This window comes from Carlito syrichta, unplaced genomic scaffold, assembly GCF_000164805.1.
Source record: "Carlito syrichta isolate Samal-C Ts95f unplaced genomic scaffold, Tarsius_syrichta-2.0.1 Scaffold308684, whole genome shotgun sequence".
In the NCBI taxonomy this organism is placed as follows: Eukaryota; Metazoa; Chordata; class Mammalia; order Primates; family Tarsiidae; genus Carlito; species Carlito syrichta.
In genome coordinates, this window is record NW_007252780.1 from 584,233 (window position 1) to 607,220 (window position 22,988).

A 22,988-nucleotide genomic window follows, 5' to 3' on the forward strand; every position below is an offset into this window, starting at 1 on the left:
GATACATGTTCTTTTTATAACATAGAATTGTGCAAAATGAAGAAATGAGCACTTCTAATGAAATATAAGAACTGAAATTATTAAAACCTCTTTTGCTGTGATTCTCTAGAAAAGCAGTAAATCAATTTGGATTAATTAAACACGCCTACCTTGATCATTTTGAAAATTCCTCTAGGAGAAGAGGTACACCTAATCGCGGAGAAATAGTTCCAATATTGTAAAGCAATTTGTAATCCCTTAAGGTTTTTGCACTTCCTACTCTTTTACTACTCCTTTCAATAATCATTTCGCCATTCATACTTGAAGCAATAGATATTTTCACAAATCAGGCAATATGCAAATTCTGTCATAATAAAACATTTATTTGTTAAAGTGATATAGATTATTCAAGATTCTACAGTCTGTTAAATCATGGATGGCAATGTTTAAGATGGATTGATACAGAACTTGATGCCAAAGTAGGCTTTTTTTCTTTTTCTTAAAAAAAATACTTGTAGGTCAGAAGAAAAAAAATTTGGTTTTAAAAGAGGATGAACCATGGTCTGATAGAGCCAGTTCTGCCGGCATCGGAGACTTTCACCTCAGCTCCTGTAGACAATTTCTTCTACAACACCAGTTCGACAATTAGCCTCTGTTAATTGAAACATTTTTGAATTTTATCCAGTAAAAATATCAGTGGCAACTTTTTTCAGGAGACAGAGAAGAAGTGATGCTCTTCAGATTAACTCCAGCCTCTGAAATGAAAAAAAAAAAAGAAAAAACAAAAAACAAGAAAGAAAGCAAATAGCTAATAAGGTCATTGTGCTAGTAATCTAGAAGTTACTGAACTGTAAGCACCCAGACAGGAGTTTCTTGCGTAACACAACACACACACCTAAAAAATATCTAAACCTGCATATTAACATGTTGTTTGGTAATTGTAAATTGGAAAATACATTTTAAAAAATTCATCACAAATATCTCATAAGCCTAGGGAGATAATTATGTAAATCAAAGCCAAATTGTGGAATGGTGTTTTCCCTTGTTTTGATTTTCACATCTACATTCTCAAGGTAAGGTAAAAATATAATAATTTTATTCATCAATGCATACAACTTAAGTTTTAACAAATTCATACTTGTTTTTAGAATATGAACATATCAAATTTGTTCAACACTTTTAAAACCTAAGTGATCGCCATCTTTTTTTATATTGTGCTGGAAAATGTGTACATTAAAATTTTTGAAAACTTTGGTATACATTTGATGATAGTGAAGACTATTATTCATCTTTACTAATCAGTTTTTCTTCATCCACAAAAAATAAAATAAACAAAACACTTACAATCACTATTAAGTAAAAGCATTCCATGGTTGACTTAAACATGGTTTTGAAAGAAAATAATGTGAAAATCATTCCATAAAAATATTTAAATATCAAACTTGAACTGTATTTTTCCTTTAGTGTGGAATCTCAGTCTTCACAGATTTATGATATGTGTGTAACTTCTACTCTTGGTAAAGATGAAAAATAATTTTTTATGGATACATGATCTTATATGCCTTAATTGTAATTAATTTTCTCCTTTTCGTTCAAACATAGTTACATGTTTGCAATTTTCTGTTTGTGAGTTATAAAATGTATGGTACAACTGAATTGTGAAATACAGATTTTTACTTGTTTAATATTCTATATTAAAATTATAATGTAGAATATATTTAAATAATGTTATGTGATAAAGTTATTAAAATATAGACATATATGTATTTTAGAAAGCAGGATTCATTAAAAGGACAGAAAAGCTCCCACAGTGAGAGGGGACCTGAGGTGGATGTCCTATTAAAATATATTAAAGTTATTTTTGTAACTTTGTATGAAAAAGTAGGTAAAATACTGTAAAAATAGTTTCATAAAATATTCCAAAATACTTGATAATCTGAGCAAGTGAAGTTAATCTGGGCAAAAATAATAATTTTCAAGAGCTAACAAGAAATGCACCAAATATTTTAAGAGTGTTAAGGGACCAATGTGCATACTATCTGTATTTAAAAAACCATAATTACCTTGAAAACTACTGAACACAGACATCACCATCATACTTTACCAGTAATATTCTAAAAAAAATAAAAAATAAAAAAAAACATTGCAAAATCATTAAAAAATATAATATATATATATATATATATGATTAAACTCTTCTTTATTGGGCTCATATTAGAGCTCATATTGATAAAATTGGATATCAAATTTTTTCTCTTATATCCGATAATATACCTCTTTTGATACAAAAACGTTGTTATTATATCAAATTTCAAGTTGCAAATTGTAAAAAATAAAAGAACTCAGTATTCCTAGGAAAAAAAAAGATAGTAAACAAAGCAACGTTTGCCTTTGTAAGTAATAATACTTCCTGAATAGTAAATTTTAACTTCATATGAGATTAATTATTTCATAAATTGATCCATCTTAAAGAGTTTTCATTCAATTTCACATTAAATAATTACATTATTAACAAACTGTGGAATTATGGTTTACATAAATGCGGCTAATTTTGAATACTAGGAAATAGCTAAAATTTTGTGAACTATAAGGGAAGTTTGTCTGCTTTACAACTATAGGATTATTAAAATTATGACATAATAGGGAGTCAAGTAAAAACTGGTATTTGGTAGGATATCCAAAATAACATTTTTTAGTTTACTTATCAATAGGCAATTCCTACAGTGATTCCATAAATATCTAAACATAAAACACAAAATTACAAGAGTATTGCAAAAATAAAAATAAACAATAATAATTCTGGTAAGAACTAAAATAACCCACTTAGTGTAGGTTTTGGATATTTTACTAATGGTCCTCGTTTAACAGTAAAAGGATATAATGCAAATTACTGTGAACAGACAACCTTATTAACAGTACTAAAAAATAAAGAGGAAATGCAAAGGGCTTCAACATTAAGAGAAAGAAAAATGTCCAATATTAAATGGATTGTGGGAAAATCTTATAATTGCCCTTATTCTGGATATAATTAAGAACTATGAAAGAGTTTTATCTTTTATAGCTAGGATGTCTAAACAAGAAGATGATGAGACAATAAAGCCCTCTTTTTTCTGACTCAGTGTAATGTTCAAATAAATATGCCAAAAGTGTGCTGTTTAATTAATTAGTTAAACATAGCTAAATATTTTCTACATGTGTATTCTAACACCTTTATTTCAATAAACCTACTTGAGAGGAATTTTCATAAATCTCCCTCCATGGTACAGAAGCAAATATTTTATACCGATCATTCTCTCTTAGAAAAATATTGAAAGTATATTCATATAATATGTAAATATTTGCTTTTTTCTTTGGCTCTTATTTCTTATAGTTTACTAAACTTGTGTTAAGAACGTATGTACATATTTTGTTGATCTGAATATAACAAATACATATATAAAATATATTTTATTGATCTGAATATAGGAAACATTTCTTAAGAAATTGTAAGGCGTTTTCAGTATAAATGCAAACTACTAAACTCTATCTAAACTACCAAACATGGCATATCTATTGTTTTACTCTGTTCCTTTAAACATAAAAATGTGTCAGTTTACATGTAATTATCAATATTTTATCAGTTCCTTTCTCTTTTGCTCTCCATTCATTTTAGTGTCATGGTTTTATTATAAAGGAATTGTATGTGATACAATGAAATATTTCAAGCTCATTCCATTTTTACACATATTCAGAAAGACTCCTTAAGAAGAAAATGGGCACGGAGCACATCCTGACTAAAAGGAAATGAGTTTTAACTCTCTAGGCTTGGGGAAAAAATCACTTTATCAGGTATCTCAGTATGATTAGCTACAGAAGACCCAGAGTTGAGAAACCACGATCACAAGGGGTTTCTGCCAGCTTTCTATAGCACTTCATCCATACAGGGTAAAGTGAGGCTGACAGTGTGAAAAGCTATGAGAAGACTACAGGTTAGAAGGGGCATCACTGGTCCCGCCCACAGCTGTAGTCATGCTAGGCCTGCAATAGCACAAATCACTTACCACAAACCCCAAAAAAAGAAATGTAGCTAGGAGCTGGCTAATGAGTGAGTGAGTGGCTCTAAATTTTGTTAAAATTCTTCTATGAGAATTTTTTTTTGCTAATATTTATAGAGAGAAGAGAAAGTTCAAGTACGGAAGGAAATTTTCTATGCTATTATGATTTAGTTATTTATTTTTAACTATATTTTCTAAATTTTATATACCACTAGTTACTTTAGGATTAAAAAAAGCCATTATTAAAAATCTTATGTATTTATCACGTTGGCAAATCCTAAGCTATCTCTAGTAGTACAAAGACTCTCAAAGAGATTACCATTTTAAAAATTCTATTTATAACACAGCATTAAATACATAAGTACAAAAATATAGGTCTCATCAAATGTGAATATTTAGGATATTTTTGCAATCGATTATTCAAAAACTCTCCTGCTTTCAAATTTTGATATAACACTTAGCATCACCCTTGATTGTGTTTCTGATACATTAATTGTCTATTTCCTAATCTCTTTCTTAAAGGTATTCTAAGTTTCAGTTCAACAGGATGTCTGCAGTCACATGATAAATAAACTTTTTAAAATAAAAAAAAAAAAACAGTGAGAGAGAGAGAGGAGAGACACTAGAGACTAGTAGGAATTTAAGATTGAGAGAAAGAAAAAAAGGGTGATGGTGAAGCAAGGTACCTTCATGTAGGTCAATGCAGTACACCCAAGAGAACACAAAGCATGGGCCAGACATTGTGCTATTGATTGTTTCCAATGAGCCATCTGCTCTTTTTTGCATTGTAAGAATGAGATCCTAAATTCAGTCAAGAAATGATGCATGAAAACATTTTGTTTGATTTGGGGATGGAATTCATTAGGAAAGACCCTGAAAGATTGATGAAGTTATTTTTCATTTAAATGTGAAATGTAAAAAAAAAAAAAAAAAAGCAAGACCTTATTTTTACCACCAACAAATAAATCAATGGCCTTTTTTAGAACTGTTAAAAGGAGATTTTTTGTGTGCCAAACCTCAAGCGAATGGCTGATGCTTCCAGCTGTTTGAACAGATTGCTAAAGTGCTGCTCTGCTCTGGAAACACACTTTCTGGTCCAATTAAAATGCAGGAATCAAATACTCATTTGAAACTTCCCGGAAAAAAGAGAAACACTCAAGAAGAGTAATTGGTTGCTGACAAAAGGAATATCATGAATATTTCATATATCGTCTTTTGCTCCCTTTTAAAGAGGCTTCATTCATTTTAGACAACAGTGAAATACTTCTGTTCACCCGTTTTCAACGAGGCATAATGTATCATTTCACCTCCTGTTAGGATGTGGAGGTCAAGGATGGTAGTAAGTGACACCCAGGTCAATACAGTATTATGAATGTTAGCTTTATTTCTTACAGTACAAATCAGAAATGTTCAGGTAATGTGAAATATGTCTACATTTATAAATGGGAAACTTACTTAACCAAACTGAACTCAATCAGCCATTTGAGCATTCCAAGTATGTTTCAAAAAAAAAAATTGCAGTAAGTTATACACACTCAAAAGCCAAAAATGAAAAACTCATTTATAAAAGATTATATCCATATAATTGTTTAAGCATGTAATGGGTAACAAGAATCTCACCTGTGTTTCCTGGACAATCTGGTCAACATTAGTCAGCAAAGCATCTGGGAATAAAATTGTCAGTGTCATGAACAATTCATTTTTATTTTTTTTTTAAGAAACAGATCCTAAAACACTTCTTACTGAAATCTTGGTAATATTTCCTAATAAGAAAAATTAAACTTTTTCAAAAAACTTACCAGTTCTTTGGCTAATTGCCACTGATTTTTATAACATTTTTGACTACTTTCTAGTATATAATAGTTAAAAGTAGAATTTTTCAAAATACTGTTTTAGTAATTAAAATGAGTGATTTTCAATATGGAATATGCTATTTCTGTCACAGTTCAATAAGATAATCAAGTTTCTGTTCATTTTCCCTACCCACAATTAATATTCCAACTATATATATAGATTCATATGATTAATATGAAAAATACATCAAGAAAAAATAATACAAATAAAAGTCAATATAGTTTAACCGTAGCCACCACATGGAGTATAAAATAATCATTTATAATATTAACCATCATCCAATACCCTCTCCCCAAATAACAATACGTTTTACCAAACATCCATGCATTCTAAAGTAAGACAGTAATGTTCCAAAATCAAATATTCTGCCTTTAAATGTCTATATGCATGTTCTACTTGCCTATAAATGTTTAAAACCTTCACATAAGCCTGCATTATGCACATTTTATTTTTAGCAAAATGCCTTCTTAAGCAAATACTTCAGTTATTTAGTAGTGATACACAATAAATGAAAACTAGGTGCTATGGAAAAAAATCATTCTCAGTGTTCACAGATGAGTGTGGTGAGACTAAGAAAAAATGTTTTTTTACAAAACCTCCAGCACGAATATTCATGTAAATTTTTAACAACCCCTAGAGATTAGGTTTAACATGAAGGCAATAATAAGACATGCACACATGATAAAGAAAAAAATGGATAAGGAATTGCATTGTGGTAGAGCCAACATTAGGTATTTTATAAGCTCCTTGATTTTATTCAAATAGTAATTTATTAGGCATACTCTAAAGCAGAAACATATTATCTATATAGCCTATGCATCTAGTAAGAGTAAACATACCATCTCTTCCAAACATAAGTATTCTAAATTAAAGAGCCTTCATGGACTTTCTCCTAGATGTATTTGTAATGTTTCATTTTTGTTTTTAAAATTTATAAACATAAAAGTCAGCAATTTGAAATAAATGGATTAAACTAGTCATGTTGTCAAGATAGTTATCATAAGAAAATGCACAAAATTAAATATGTACCACACATTTTATATCTTTTTGTTATCTGGTAAATAATAAATATAATTTGTACAGTTTGGGGGAAAGTTCTCTGAGAGCCAGTCCATTTAAATCTAAATTTTTTACATTAATTATAACTTGCATTGCAAGGCACAAATTATTATTTTAGTGATTAATCATCTTATGAGTATAGATATTTATATAAAGATATTTATATAGTACATATATATTTATACAAAGATGAATATGTATATATTTATTTCATATTAACTTTAGAGCTTAAATTTTGACTTTGGAGTAGCTGAGCATAATCAGAAGATACTACACTGATTACTTTGTTATACTATTTGTATAATTTGATAATATTCCAAATGCACTAACATTACCTTAAAGAGGGAATTTAATACCTAGACATGATCCCAGTTATAAGATGTTACTTTCTATGTTCCATTACAGATAACACCTCATTTTTAGGATAGTTCAGTTACAATGGTAAGTTTACTGTTCTTTTTGTTTTAAGTGGTCTTCTGTACACTGCTTCAAGAAGAATTGATTGGGTTGCAAAAAATGCAAATAAGAGGAAAATAAGGAAAAAAAAGACATAAAAAACACTTATCTTTGTAACTCCAGCAAATGTTTTTCTAGCATTGGAAGGAAAGGACTGAGTTGCTTGAAACTATAAAGATCCAGCTATTTATTTTGATTTCTTCTTTTCTTTATGCCATTTTAAAATGACATATTTCTTGTCCATACATTGAATTTAATATCACTAACATTATAAAGTAAGTATTATTATTAGCATCCTAGGAGGATAAAACTATCCTGTTCATATTCAACCCATCTCCATGCTGAAGTCTTTTCCCCAAAACACTTTACATATACAGAATAACACATTGTTAAGGTAAAATCACTGAACCGTTCTTAAGACACAAGGGAAGGCTGAGCAAGGGAAAGATAGTAGAAAGTCTTCATTCTGTTCAATATCAATGAACATTGTTTTCTTAGCATTATAAATGCAACTGGAAATCAACCACACCAAGAGGAAAGTGGACTAACATGTGCTGTCTTCTTTGAAGAAATGGCTCTCTTGCCTTCACAATTTCATCTATAAGATGCTTGGTATTTATTAAAAATGTTTACTCATTTTAAGTATTATTTTTAAAATTTATTACTGTAAATAAACAAGAGAAATATTCAAATTTAGGAACTGAAAGGCAATTGATGTGAACTTCGTGATAATAACTCTTAAAGTTTTTAGCTTTATAAATGAAAGAGTTTCTTTTCAGTAATGCAAACAAATAAAATAAATGTCTTTTGGAAGCAAGCAATTATGAGTGTTTTAAATAGAAAAGAAAATACTTCACAAAAAATATGAAAGATTTCCTGTACAACATGGAATATATTTAAATTTTCTAGATTTTTCAAAAATTTGTGTGGTATGTACCCTTCAAAGAGTTAGACTTGTTTGATTTGGCGATCGAAATCTTCTAAGATTCCAAACTTATACTCTAAAACATTTTTAAGAAAAATATTCCTAAAATGCAGGCAAAATCCACTATTTAAGGCATAAAGTAGCTCACTGAGACCTCCAATGACTTCAAATTGGAAAAAATTATATAGAAAATAAATTGGCCACAGCATGGGTGGTACTCTCATTTAAATTGCTGTACTTCATCTACTTCTATATTCAAATATTTGTAGACTAAAAATATATAATATCCATTAAACTAGAATGTGCTGCTTCTTAGAATTTTGATGCAACTTTAGATGTTTTGTTATCCCACTATGACACTAGTCTAATAATAGTTTGGTATTTTCTTTGTTTGGTTGGTTTTTTTTTGAGTTGGAGTCTCACTCTGTCACCCAAGCTGGAGTGCAGTGGCATGCTCAACAGCCGCCACAGCCTTGACCTGCTAGGCTTAGGTGATCCTTCCGCCTCAGCCTTCCAAGTAGCTGGAAGAGCACGCGTCACCATGCCTAGCTAATTTTTTGACTTATTGTAGAGATGAGGTCTCACCATGCTGCCCAGGCTGGTCTCCAACCTGCGGGTTCAGGCAATCCTCTCACCTCTGCCTCCCCAAGTGCTGGTATTCGCCCTGCCTGGTGTTTTCAATTGGTGACAATTATTAAAAAACAATAATAATGCAAGAGCACATTTTTAAAAAATGGTTGACAAAATACCTGTTAAAACATGCTTAATTAATGGCAAACAGTATTTTGTTTGTTTGTTTTCACATTGAACAAGTTGAAACCATAATGTAAAATGGCTAAAGATGAAATAAAAATTATTAAGAACAAGGAAGTTGAAATAATATATATAATTTATATACAGTCAGCAACAACAAACAGCAAACCACATGCTTCAGATCACATATATATGGCTGGTTAAATGAGGACTACAATAAATGACAGGATAAACAAACAAACAAAACAAGAAAAAGACAGAGAATTCCTTGCTTGTGGTACTATAATATCTAGATCACAAATATGTATTGTGCATATTAACTAAAATTCTTATTTCCATACTTCCTTCCTAGCTTCATTCATTTATCTATCCTTTTATGTGTTCAATCATTGGGGCAGCCATTGTGTTTCAGACACTATAACAATTAGCATTATCTCCAACTTTCCCATGGATTTATTTTTCAGTCACACTGCAACTGCACAAGCAAAAATTTCTTCATATTTTTATAATCAAATGAAAAAACCATTTGACCTTGTTGACATGTCAATCTTTTGTTGATCACTTAAGACATAAACTTTTTAAAAGACAGAAACTCAAGCCAGAAATTTGCCTTTCTATCATTTTTAAGGGAAAATGTTCAAGCATTTGGTACAAATACCCTGGAAACGGTCTGATAAAAATTTAAATTATTTTCAATGGTTTTAGTCAAATAAAATAAATCTCACATAATTAGTATCATAACCTTTACATGTTTATGAGAAATATAATATATTTAATCAAAGTTTCATTAGACACATAAGTAAGAAATTGATTTAAAAAAATACAGGCCATTGCAAAATACAAATAAGCTCATCAGTAGCTTGGAGTTAATACGCTAAGCTGCTGCCTGTGTTGCATGATTTCAGAGCTTCTTCATCATTGATCACAATCTTCATAATTCTAGAAAATCTTTCTTTGGGATTTCGTTTATTTAAGTTGAAAGCTTGGGTATATTCAACATGTTTAAATACTATGCTGATAATTCTAAGAAGGGAAAAAGTGATAAGGTTTTTTCCAAGCATTACCTCATGAGGAATTATGTTATTAATGTTCATTAAACATATTTAGCTAGGATTAGGGTATTAGCACATTAATAGTGTTGAACATATACTTCACTTTGAGTAAGACTTTTGATTTCACAAATTGCTACTATGTATGTGACCTCATTTAGTATTCACAAGAACTATATATCTGAACAATGAAGGGTATTATACTTTGCAAATGTGAAAGGCAAACTTTTCAGAAAGGAAAGCAGAACAGAGAATGGATTTAGTAAATTTTTAAGATCATGAAAGTCCATTGGACAATGTTTTTCAAGTCTGGCACTGACATATTCTGTAACTCCTTGAATATGACATTCTATTGAATGGTATCATGATACATTACTTATGAAAAGTTGTGTCTCTGTCAGGTTAAAATCAACAAAAAGTTTTGCTTATCCTTCTAGCTAAAAGGAAATAAACTAATTATTCAACATCCCTCATCTGTGTTTTAAATGGTACTTCAAGTGATCTGATAGACATTATAAACTTTTACTGTGTTTTAACTTACTCCCAGAGAATACATAAGATGGTCAAGTACTAATCTAATTATGGCTAAAATGTAGTATCTTTAGTGCATGGTAATGAGTTTGAGTTCTTATATGAACCTTATATATAAAACAAAACACTTATGGTTAACCTCATTTACAGATCTTTAATAGAATGCCATCAAGTTAGCATATAATTAAGTTTTTCAAAAAGTAGATGAAAATATTTATCTATAGATTTTGATTTCAGTGAATTTCCAAGAATTCCAAGAATCAAGGAGCAGTATTATTTTCTGATTAAACTCAAAATCATTTTTTAAAACTATGTATTCTCACTAAGCTGCATGATTTCTAATTAAATTTATCACAGGTTTTGGTTAAAATAATAAATGCATTTATTTAGGAGAAAAACATTCAAATGCAGAACTATAGCGCATGAGGGGAAAAAAGCCACTATCTGGTTAATGAGCAATGACTTTATATTGCTTATAAATGTAATGAGAGCTCCATTAGAAGTATTTTTTTATTTTACTTGGTGATTAAAATAAACACCCCTTTGATAAAAAGCATTATTATCTCTCTTTAACTTGCATTAAGAACAACACAAAACTCATTCATTCAACAGGTGTGTATTAAATGAATAAAAACACCTTCTTATGTCACATAGATGCATATGAAATTGTGACCTGTGACTTAAAACAGATAGGACTTTTTTGATAAATGCAAAATAAATTGCATTTTCTTGTTTTATTCACTGAAAAAGCTGTGCCATGGAAGAGAAATATCTTAGAATCTTAAGGCACCTCAACCAAGACTATCATTTATATGGGTACTTATTTTAACACTATCTAGTTATATTAATTGAACATTTGACTTTAAATAACATAACAACATGGAGTTCTCTATAACATTTTTCTAACAACAAAGGCGACCCCATTGCTATGAAAAAAAATATACAGCCTACTCATTAAAAAAAATACCAATTATCCAAATGAGCCTTTCGTAACACTGGAGAAAATATCATTTTTTCCTGTGACAACTTTCATTTTGTGATCTCTTGTTGCAGAATTTGGAAGCTGGTCCTAGAACAGGGAAAAACACTGCTGTTGTGTCATGCTTTTTTTCCCTTAACCATTTAATTTATGTTACCTTCCAACTGCACACTAGAAAGTTTATACACGACACTGGGATTCCAAATTCCAATTTTCTATGTGAATTCTCAAAATGATTTTTCATTAAAAAGAAAGAAGAGACTACAAAGAGCTTTAAAATAACCACTCAGAATTTGAAAGAGTTGCTTTTCCACTATGATCATCAGGACTGACAGACTGAATTAACATCCCATTCATAGACATGCTTCTTTTAGAAAACAGTCCACATGTGTTCCGTGAGTTAATATAACAATAGTATTCTTTTAATTCTCCATTCAGAGAGTACCTATGCCTTGCTCTGGATCTCTCAGCAGGCAAAGTGAGAAACTTACTTGGCTTTGTATGTGCTCTTTTAGATGTGGGCCCCTCTGTGACAGAATCAGGAGGTCGGCTAGCTAACTGCAAAGCAGTTGAGTTGTTCCTGTTAGTGTTTTGGGACTCAATATTTGTGACAGCTTCATTCTGTGGTTCGGTACTTGGCTTTGTGCCCGTCTTTCTTTTCTGCTTTTGGGACACAGAAGCACTTGAAGTCCAGGAAGGCGGCAAAGCAGAGGTAGTGGTAGAGGAGTCCTGACTCGAACAAGTTTCTGAAGATTGAATCACGTTGTCATTGGCAGCTTTACAACACTGGGTGTTCTCTTCATGTCCCACAGCTTGTTTGGACACTGACTGGGGCAGCGTTACACTGCAGGCTTGTATTTGAGCCCCATTAGTTTGAGAATACACATTGCTAACCTTGGTGACCTTGTGTTGCCCATTATTGTTGCAAACCTTATACCGGATCATCAGAATGATGATGAATACCAACACAGACGCTACAATGATGCCACCAATAATAATAATCATAGTGCCTCCCAAAAACTGGGACTGCATGAAATGGCAACGCACATAATCCTGTTCCGTAGTAAACTGGATGCAACCCACAACTCTTGTGGCAGTGAGGGAAGTGATGCCATCGTCATATATGGCCAAGACACACAAGTCATACATAGTTCCAGCAGCCAGATTATTGACCAGAAAGGTTTTGCTCGTAGGAGGTATCATTCTGAGAGACAATGGAATTTGTATTAATATTCAAAACAAAATAAAACAGAAAATATACACACAAAATCATCATGGTTCTCTTTCATTTTTGTATTCATCAAGATAAGCACACTTATAACAGATATGAAATATGGGGAAATGATCTCATCTTATATTTACTCAGTTAAAATGGCTAAAAGTCATTGTTGGAGTCTGCATTATATTAATGGTGCCTGTACCAGGCCATGACAAGCTTACTAATTACATTGCTTGGCAAAGCAGAACTCCTAATAAAAGCTATTGCTAAAAAATCATTTGTGACAAATTGCTTTTGAAAGGTGTGACTGTGACATTATCTGAGTACTAAACAAATCCATTTAGCACTTACAACACCTCTCTGACTAAAAGCCAATTTGAAGGAAGGGAAAACACTGACAATCACATTAGAAATCAGAATATAAATGCATTTTGGAGCATTTATTTTTCAAATCAAAAATAAGCTGCCATGAAATGTTACCCACTAAGTCTATCTTTAGTAACTAAGAAAATTACTAAGATTAAGGTATTTTATTTACAAATCTCATCCCTTTTTAATGCCTTCAATACTTGGTTGCAGAATGTTTTTATCTATTTATTCTAAAAAGGATGATAAAAATATACTAGTAATACTATCCTAGAATCATGAACAAGGTAAGGCTGTTAACCAGAGCACAAATCCCTAGCCTATTATGCATTAATGTGAATTTGTATCAGGGAACATTTCCTAAAGTTTATTAAGAGTTTACAGATAGCTCTGAATTAATTACATCTTAAAACTTTTTTTATGGATGTCTATGTTCTACTAGATTATTTTTTCAGTTGCAAACAAATATGACCTAAATTAAAATTAATTAGAAAAAAAAGCTTGAAAGCATATTTTTTCTCTAAAAATGAAATATAGGCATTTCAATACTTGGCAATATTTATCTGTTGTATAACCCACATGAAGTATTTAAATCTACCAGGAAACTTTCAGGCCAGAGTATGTATTTGGGACTGAAACCACTACCATTTAGTGAGTAAATGACAAATGCCAGGCATCAAAAAGCACTTTGTATACATTAAAATTTAATCTTTATGATGGCCTATGAGACAAACATCATCACTATTCTACAGATGACCAAAAATTAGGGTCAGCAATTCAAGACATTTCCTCAAGGTCATACAAAATGAATTTGTTATAGCAGGATTAAAATCTTGAAAAATTGGAATATAAAGTCTGACTTATTTCACAGAGTCAATTCTTAAAATATACACAATGTCCAGTAGCTACAGATAGGTGAGGGGTGAAGGCAGGCCCTTGCCATTGACAACAGGTTCAGTAGGTCATAAGTTATGAGAAAAGCCTGGTAGGACAAGAGTAAACTATTTTAAGCTAATATACATGTATGATAGTCTATGTCCCCATATGTTTAGCGATGAGAGAAATATTAGAAACCATTTAGTCTAATCTCTTTTCTTGTAATGATGAGAAAATTAAAACTCAGTCAGGTAGAACCCTGCCCAGGATCAATCACATGGTCACATGATTAGCTAGGTTAGCTAAGATAGATTCTTTTTTTTTTCTTTTTAATACTAACCCATGCTTATTTTTTTTAAAGTTACTCTCAATTTCATGCATGACTGAAAATCAAATTATAGTCAATAACTCAATAATTCACCTGGGTATACTATAAGAACAGAATTGATCTGATTTTTGAAAAGCTTAAAGACAAAATATATACAGATATTTCAAAGCCATGATTTTGAATCATTGCCTAGGAGTAATAATAATCTAGCACAAGTGAAATCACATGAAGGGGTAAAAATGTGTATTACCAACTGAAAATTGGACAAGATGTGACTATAAATCAATGAGGCTGAATTTTAGAAAAACATACCAGAAATTATTTAGCAAATTCTCCATCATTGTCCTTACCTGGAGATTACATGACTTAACTCCAGTGATACTTTCACTGCTCAAAATATTTATAAACATTTTATTTGGAACTGTCTTAAGAACCAGTATACATGAGACAACATACATACAAAACTCAATCACTCAAAACATCAGTCTCATTATTTTATAGTTACATCCTATTTTTGACCAAATATGGCAATATCCATCTTGATCACCCACCTTATTCACAAGACTTGACTCCAAATGGCTTTTGCTTGTTTCCAAAATTCAAATTCACCCTCAAAAGACGAAGATTTGCCACCACTGAGGATATTCAAAATAGTATGACGAAGGTTCTAAAGATAATTCCAAAAGTGCTTTGAGCAATGGCAGCATCATTGGGATAATGGTATAGCCTCCCAACATGACTTCCTTGAAGGAAAGAACACTCATGTGGATGTGTAAATTCTGGTATGTTTTTGAATTTTTAAAATAAATCAAATCTTGTTCTCTGATAGTCACATCTTTTAGATGAGGGGGAAAAGTAAGCAAGCATAAAATTAAATATACATTAAATTATCTAAAAAGAACACCATTCAAAATATTTCCCCACATGTATTTACCATGTTGTATAATAAGCCTTCCATTATACACCTTAAAAAATAGACTACTGTAATTATGACACAGAGTAGCACTGTCATTTAAAAAAATGAGTAGTGCATTAACAAGCCCTACACTAAGCTACACGGTAAATATACAAATTTGCTTAATTTTTCTTACCTGTAAACAAGAGTGTCATCATAAGTACCATTGTACTGGATCTGAAACATACGTATTCCAGGGATGTTTCTTTGAAAATTAAATTTAAGTAGTGCTGTTGATGATGTTGCTTCTGCCACCACAATTTTATCTTGACTTATTTTAGTATCCCCATTACTACTACTTGCATTAGACCCTGACTTCGTAGAAGTTGAGATATCTGAAGAACCAGGATCAGGCTCATGGATGTGGTTTGTACTGTTTAGTAGATGAGGGAGCTTAATTATATGAAGATCCACTGTTTGTGTTGCTTCGCCAGCAGGATTGGAAGCAATGCAGGTAAAAGCACCTGTATCCTTTACAGTTGTTATAAGAATGTCAAGTGTTCCATTATCATACACAAGAGATCTCGTTGCATTTGAAATAAGCTTCCCTTCAGGAGAAATCCAGTGGATGGCAGGTTCAGGGTCTCCCCTGGCTTTGCACCTCAGTGTTGCCCTTTGACCCTCCAGGACTCTCATCTCATGTGTATGACGAGTAATGAGAGGAGGCTCACACAAAAATTCTTCTTCAGGAATTGACCAAAAATAGCGGCCAGTTAAAAGCGGAGGAGAAGCACAGGTCTCAAGGTCATCTTCTCTGGACAGACGCCTCAACCATAACAATTCGCAATTGCAATGCAAGGGGTTTCCACCAAAACTTAATGCAAAAGTAGATGGGCTTATGATTCCTGAGGTTGCTAATACCTGAGCTCGCTGAAAGAGAGGGTCAGGTGGTAGCTTCTGCAATTTATTTGATGTTACATCTAACCGAGTCATCTTGTGCAAGTGAGAGAAAGTTCCCTTAGGAATGTTATCAATCATGTTGTGATCCAAACTAAGGGTATGCAGGCTAACCATCTTCTCAACAGCATCCCAAGGAATGGTTTCTAGATTATTATAGGACAGATCCAGCTCCTCAAGGGCAAAGACATCATCAAATGCTGTCGAAGAAATTAAAGTCAGCTGATTGTTATTCAATATCAAATGATGAAGATTGGAAAGACCACTGAACATGTCATTTGTAATTTTAGTCAATCTGTTACTATTCAAATGCAAAGCCCTCAAATTTCGTAGGTCAGCAAAAGCATGAGGTGTAATAAAACTTATTGTATTCCTAGATAGAGTCAGGTCCACCAAGCTGGTCATATTGGCAAAATCTTTCCTTTTAATATTTGTTACAAAATTGTCTGCCAGCCGCAGTTCCACAGTTCTTCTGTCAATGTTTGGTGGAACAAATAAAAGCCCTTTCTTGGCACAAAGGGTTGCAAGATTAGGAGACAAAATCTGACAGACACAACGCTTTGGACAGATCTGAGCTTTCACTGCTATGCCAATGAAGAACAGATAAAAAAGAAATTTTTCCATTGTAGATCAGATTTAAGAACCTGTAAGAGAAAACACAAAATATAGTGTTAACATTTCATTCATTTAATGAATATTTATATTGCTACCAGAAAATTATTTTAATGCAATCTTGGGTAGAGAAATAATTTTATTTGTTACCTTAAAAAGTATTAATATTAATTCTGTACTAGAGGCTACGATGAGCACTAGGGATAATTAATAAACTATTCATGGTTTCATGTGATTTAAAATCAAATAAAAAAAAACAAAGAAGTCAAAAAATTAATATAATTCTGTAAATTCAGTGCCCTTAAAAAAATGTCCAGAGTACTCAATGGGTGCCCAAGAAACAGATAATCAGCCCAGATTGGAGGGCTAAGATTTCAGGAAGATGCCCCCCAAACCTTTATATAAAGAAGTTAAAAAAAACTAGATCCATATAAGGATTTGCAAGTACTTCAATTCATTAGCCATAAGAGAAAAAAAAGACAATATTTGTCATTGAATTAACCTTGTAGTATGATCTTTGAAAGTAATTTATTTTTGATTTTGGTTTTTCATCTTAACAGATTCTCCTGTTATAGTTCATCCTTCACATCTTAACTGCAAATATAGGATCTTATTCACAAAAAATGATAAGGCTAGAAATTTACTGCAATAGCTCCAAATTCCCTAAATATTAAATATTAAAATATTTCACGAGTTATAAAGATGGATTTTGGAGATAATTTATGGAAAACAGTCATCAAAACACTCAACAGTGAGTCCAACAAATTATCACATTTTGTTTTACTTCTCTTAATATATTAACTCGTTTATATTCATTTAAATGTATTCTTAAAAAATAATAAACACTTTGACTATTTTGCTCTCCAGGATGCTTTTGAATATATGACATTAATCTTTAAAATTAAAATAATAACTTATATGTGATTAAGTGTTCTTATACATTGCATAGAGTTTAAACACCATGTAAGAAAAAGATCTGTAGAAAATCACCCAACTTTTTAATTAAATATAAATATAAAGTATAAAATTATTTGAGAAATACTGTGTCTATTTTTCTAAATAAAACATTTTCTAACTCTAATTATTTTATGCCTATATTATATAGTTGTAGTTAATACAAATAGTCATTCTCCACAAAAACAAATTTTCTGTTCATGATAGAAAAACGAGTATTGAACTAGGTTTTCCACAATAAGCAACAACAAATAAAACTACAAAAATATATAAAACAACAGTTTTTAGACATTGGAAATGATTAAGTACAGAACTGTAATCTTTGAGATACTGAATTTAAAAAAAAAATTGAACCTTATAATTATTCCTAGAGATACTTTAAAACCACAGTACCAGAAGATAAAGCAAAACGTTAACATTCTTGTTAAATTGAGTAGACAGAGACCAGAGAGTAGAGAGATTCAGACGTCCTGAATTTGTGGGACAGAGTACCAGAGAGGAGAATGTTATTTAAAAAAAGTGCTCCAGTAATTTATATAGGTGAAGACAGGGTAAGAGAAACTAACCATCCTGAAACACTGATTTAAAAAAAGGATGTAAGTGAACAAAAATCCAGTGAGCTATGGACAGTATTATGAAGTCAAACATATAAAAAATTGTAGTTTTCAAAGAATGCAGTTAGGCAGAAATATATTTGAAAAAATAAACAATTTTCCAAATATGATAAAAATGCCAATTTATAAATCCAAGTTCAACACAAAGGAAACATATCAAGGCACATCACAATCAAAATGCAGATAACCAGAGGGAAGAAAAAAATCTTAAGAGCAGTCACAGAAATAAGATTACAATAAGGTAAGGTGAACAAAATAAAAGTAATTATTGACTCCTCACTGACTTCTTTTTGTAAATAAAGTGACATGGAGGATAAAGAAAACACCTCCAAAATGCTGCAAGAAGAAAGGAAAACCTGCCAACCTAGGTTGGATTATGCATCTATAAAAGATCAAAACAAATGAAGACTTAAAAAGAAAAAAAAAAAAACAGTTTTATCACCAGCAAACTTGCAGTATAAGAATATGTAAAGAATATTTTATTTAAACTGGAGGGAAATTATATCAGATGGAAGAAACTTGAATCTTCATAAATGGATGAAGAGCAACAGAAATGATGTATCTGTAGATAAGTATAAAATATTTTGTTGTGTTTTAATATGTTTACAAATAGTACTTTTGGAATGGATATAGAAAGTCCCAAGAGGTTGGGCGCGGTGACTCATCCTATAATCCCAGCACTTTGGGAAGCCAAGGCAAGAGGACTGCCAAAGCCCAGGGGTTCAAGACCAGCCTGGGCAACTTGATGAGATCTCTTCTCTACAATAAATCACAAAAACTAGCCGGGCATGGTGGTGTGCATCTGTAGTTCCAGCTACTTGGAAGACTGAGGATGAAGGATTGCCTAAGCCTAGCAGGTAGAGGCCACTGCACTCCAGCCTGGGTGACAAGAGACTCTAATTCAAAAAAAAAAAAAAAAAGTCATGAGAAACCATCACTGTCATCCTAACTATCAAAACAAGCTGGATAAAATACAGATTGTATTTTTTAAAAATTATAACATTGTAATGCTGTTAATACAAAGAAACTTAAAGAAACTAAATTCTAGAAGTGACAGAAAAGGAAATAGGATGGCCTGTTCTGACATAAATTGGAATAAGGAGAAATCTGCTTACATTTTAACCAAATTTCAAGAATATATGTATAGGCAGTTATAACAAAATAAAATCCAAAAGAGCACTAGAAGTAGGGGAAGAAAGTATTAACACCCATCTCATTTTTAATGGTCTTCACTGAGTCATGAGGATATTACCTTGAAAATGTGGAATGAAAAGAGAGTAGAGATAAATTCTATCAGATACTCCATATTTCAGAAAAGAAAAAAATTGGAGAAGAAAAGGAAAACGGAATAATCATAATACTATAAGAAAGGGATTGGCAGTACTGGGAAACTGCCAGAGGAGGAATAGCAGGGGGCACACTTCATCAATATGGGTACCTTATTACAAACCAGGTGAGGTGGGAACCAAAGTGAGGCCCAAACTTTACCTGGGCAATGACCATTTGTATACCTAATCCTGAATTGTACCCCACATCTTTAAAATAAAAATTAAAAAAAGAAATAACTACTTAAGGCAACCCCACCTTTCAGCTTGAAAAGAATGAGAAAGAAGCAGATGAGATGAAAAAAGAAAATGCAATCACTCAGGGATTTCAGTTGTCATCAACTGAGGAAGGGTAGAAGAGTTCAGTTCCTCTCCTCCTATAGAGAAATTTCTGACTTTCAATCACAGAATGCTTTGGCGTGCTTTGCAAGGCTGAGACAAACTTCCCGAAAAAGATATTTCCACCTTTGTGGATTAGCTGCAGCCAAAACAAACAAACAAAAAAAACCAGAGGTTAAATTCAAGATCAAAGAGGTCTTCTAGGTCACCAAAAAAGCTGCCAGCAAAGCTCCAAAGCAGGGAGACATTTGCAGAAATCTGGAAATCAAGTGATTAATCTATAAAATAGATTTCCAAAACCATAATGGGGTCACAGATCTCAGGTCTTACTAAATAGAAAATTCCCAACCTTGTTCTCAAAAAATGTAAGATGAACTGAATGAACTGTGATGAACTGAAACACAATAACTGTCATAAATTACACCATTTAACAGCAGAGCTATTAAACTATCAGTTTCTAGTAGAACAAAGGAGACTATTCTTTTAAAATATATGTATATGTATCACTTGATTCTTCATTGTATTTCTATTATAAAACATGATCAATAGAAGCAGACCCAGAGACATCCCAGAGATAACAATTATCACAGGAGCATAACACTACCATGACAAAAATGTTAAAATTTCTAGAAGAAAAACTATACAGCATGCATGACTTGATGGAAGCTTTTAACAAAGATGTGAACAACAACAACAACAAAAATACATGGAAATGCTCTAAAATATGAAGAAATCATTAAATATATTTAACAGAAGATTGGACATGAGAAGTAAGTATACCAAATAATAGAAAAAAGTCTAAACTCAGACAAATAAAAATACTTCAAAAAACAGAAAGTCTGAGATCTGAGGAAAATTATTAAAATGACCAACATAAGCATAATCTGAGTCCCAGAAAAAGGGAGAATGGGGTAGAACAAATGTTATAAACAATAATATCTGGAAAGATGGCAGAGTTGGTGACATTCATGATCTCCAAAGACCAATGCAGAAGATAATAAACAAAAAGATAATTACACCTAGACACAAAAGAGTAAACTGCTGAAAATCAAATATAAAGAGAAAAATCATAAAAGAGGCATAAAAAAGACATTAGATATGTAGAGAATAACTGCAACAAATTGCAGCTGAGTTCTCATCATAAATAATGAAGGCCAAAAAAATGCAATAATAAATTTAAAATTTATAAAGAGAAAAAGCAAGTTAGAATTTTATATTAAATAAAAGTATCATTCAAGATAAGCATAAATATATTCACAAGAAGGCAAAGTCTAAGAAAAATTTATGTCAGATATTCTCCAAAAACATAATGAAATACATTCTCTAGTATAAAAGGAATAGAGAAATAATGAACCCACTGGGAAAATATAAAATTGATGCCAAGGTGGTAGGCTTAATCCTAAAATATATTTAAAACTCCACACACAATTGGAATGTAAATTTGAAAAGCAAAGATTATTAGTCTTCCTAAAATAGCCAAGTCATCCATAAAGTATTTAGAGAATACGAAAATAAAAATATGGACAGTTGAAAGTCAAAGACCAAAAAAGACGTCATGAAAACACTGAGCATGAAAAAGGGGGTATGGCTATAAATTAGAAAAAGGCAGAGTATACCAGAGGTCAACAGGCATTTTACAGAGATAAATAATCCATTCATCAAGAAGCCATGAAAACACTGAATGTACATGCACTTGGCAAAAGAGCTTTCAAAATACATGAAACAACACATGTCAGAATAAAAGGGAGACATTTTTAAAAGTACACAGTTACAGTTTGAAATACAAACTCCTCTTTCTCATTAATTGGCAGAATAAGCTGACAAGGGGTGGGGGGAGAGAGAGAGAGAGAGAGAAAGAGACAGCGAGAGCAAGTGAGCAAGCACAGTAGCTACAGCTACCTGTGCAAGATTTGTCCAGCACTGTAGCATGATCAACCAGCCTGATCTAATTTATAACCATGGAACACAGCTTCAACAAATACAGGATACACATTATTTCTAGGTGTTCATGGAACTTTACTTAGACTGTAAAATAGGTTTTATTTCTCAAAATACATAAAATAATTTAAATCATACAGCTTATATTATCTGACCATCTGGTGTTTTATTATAAAACAATATAACCATCTAATAAATGCTAGAATGTTTGGAAATTTATAATTATATGTATCAACTTAAAAATAACAAGAAAAAGAGTCAATATTTTAAACTGAATGAAGACAAAAACAAAGTACAACACAATTCATGAAATAAAAAAGTAATGTGTTTAGATTGTTTAGGTCAGATTGAATATATTAGAAAAAAAAAAACATGGTTTAAAAATCAATGACCTAAGCTTGATACCTAAAAAAGTAATTGAACCAAAGTAAATAGAAGAAATGAAATCGTTAAAATGTGCATAAATCAATAAAATAGAAATCAGACAAAGAAATAGAAAATAACACATAAAGTCAAAGTTAGTTTTCAGAAAAGATTGATAAAATTGATCTATCTCTACAGACAATTGAAAAAAATAAATAAATAAAAATTACCCACGAGGAGACTATTGTAAAGTCATCAACACAGACACCATGTCATGGCAATAAACTCACAGCTTAAATGAAATAGATAATTTCATTATAAAGCACAAACTACTTAACTACTCATACAAGAAAATATATAAAAATACATAGATAGCATAAACCATATCTCATTGTTTAGAGAAACTAAATTCAAAATCAATATTTCCAAAAAGGCAATTCTAGATCTAGGTGGAGAGGTAGACATCACTATCATAATTTAAATATATAGTATATGATTAATTTTATATAATTTATATATTACATTGCATATTGATCATTTAAATACATATTTCACGTATAATTTATGTACTTCATATACAAAG

At 31.4% G+C, this 22,988-nt stretch overlaps 1 protein-coding gene across 3 annotated transcripts in view; it reads right to left on the reverse strand.

Annotated features, from left to right (window-relative positions):
- Positions 1 to 341: 341 nt before the first annotated feature.
- LRFN5 (leucine rich repeat and fibronectin type III domain containing 5) overlaps positions 342 to 22,988 on the reverse strand; it is a 139,683-nt gene continuing 117,036 nt past the window's right edge. Inside the window, exons 2-5 of one of the 3 annotated variants that reach the window (XM_008065597.1) lie at positions 15,500 to 16,904; positions 12,111 to 12,823; positions 5,634 to 5,677; positions 342 to 734 (exon numbers count right to left, since the gene is read on the reverse strand). In XM_008065597.1, coding sequence (XP_008063788.1) covers positions 717 to 734; positions 5,634 to 5,677; positions 12,111 to 12,823; positions 15,500 to 16,884 — 2,160 coding nt within the window. In that variant the 5' untranslated portion in view covers positions 16,885 to 16,904 and the 3' untranslated portion in view covers positions 342 to 716. The remainder of the gene's footprint in view (positions 735 to 5,633; positions 5,678 to 12,110; positions 12,824 to 15,499; positions 16,905 to 22,988) is intronic. The other 2 variants (XM_021716300.1, XM_021716301.1) reach the window with 2 other exon arrangements.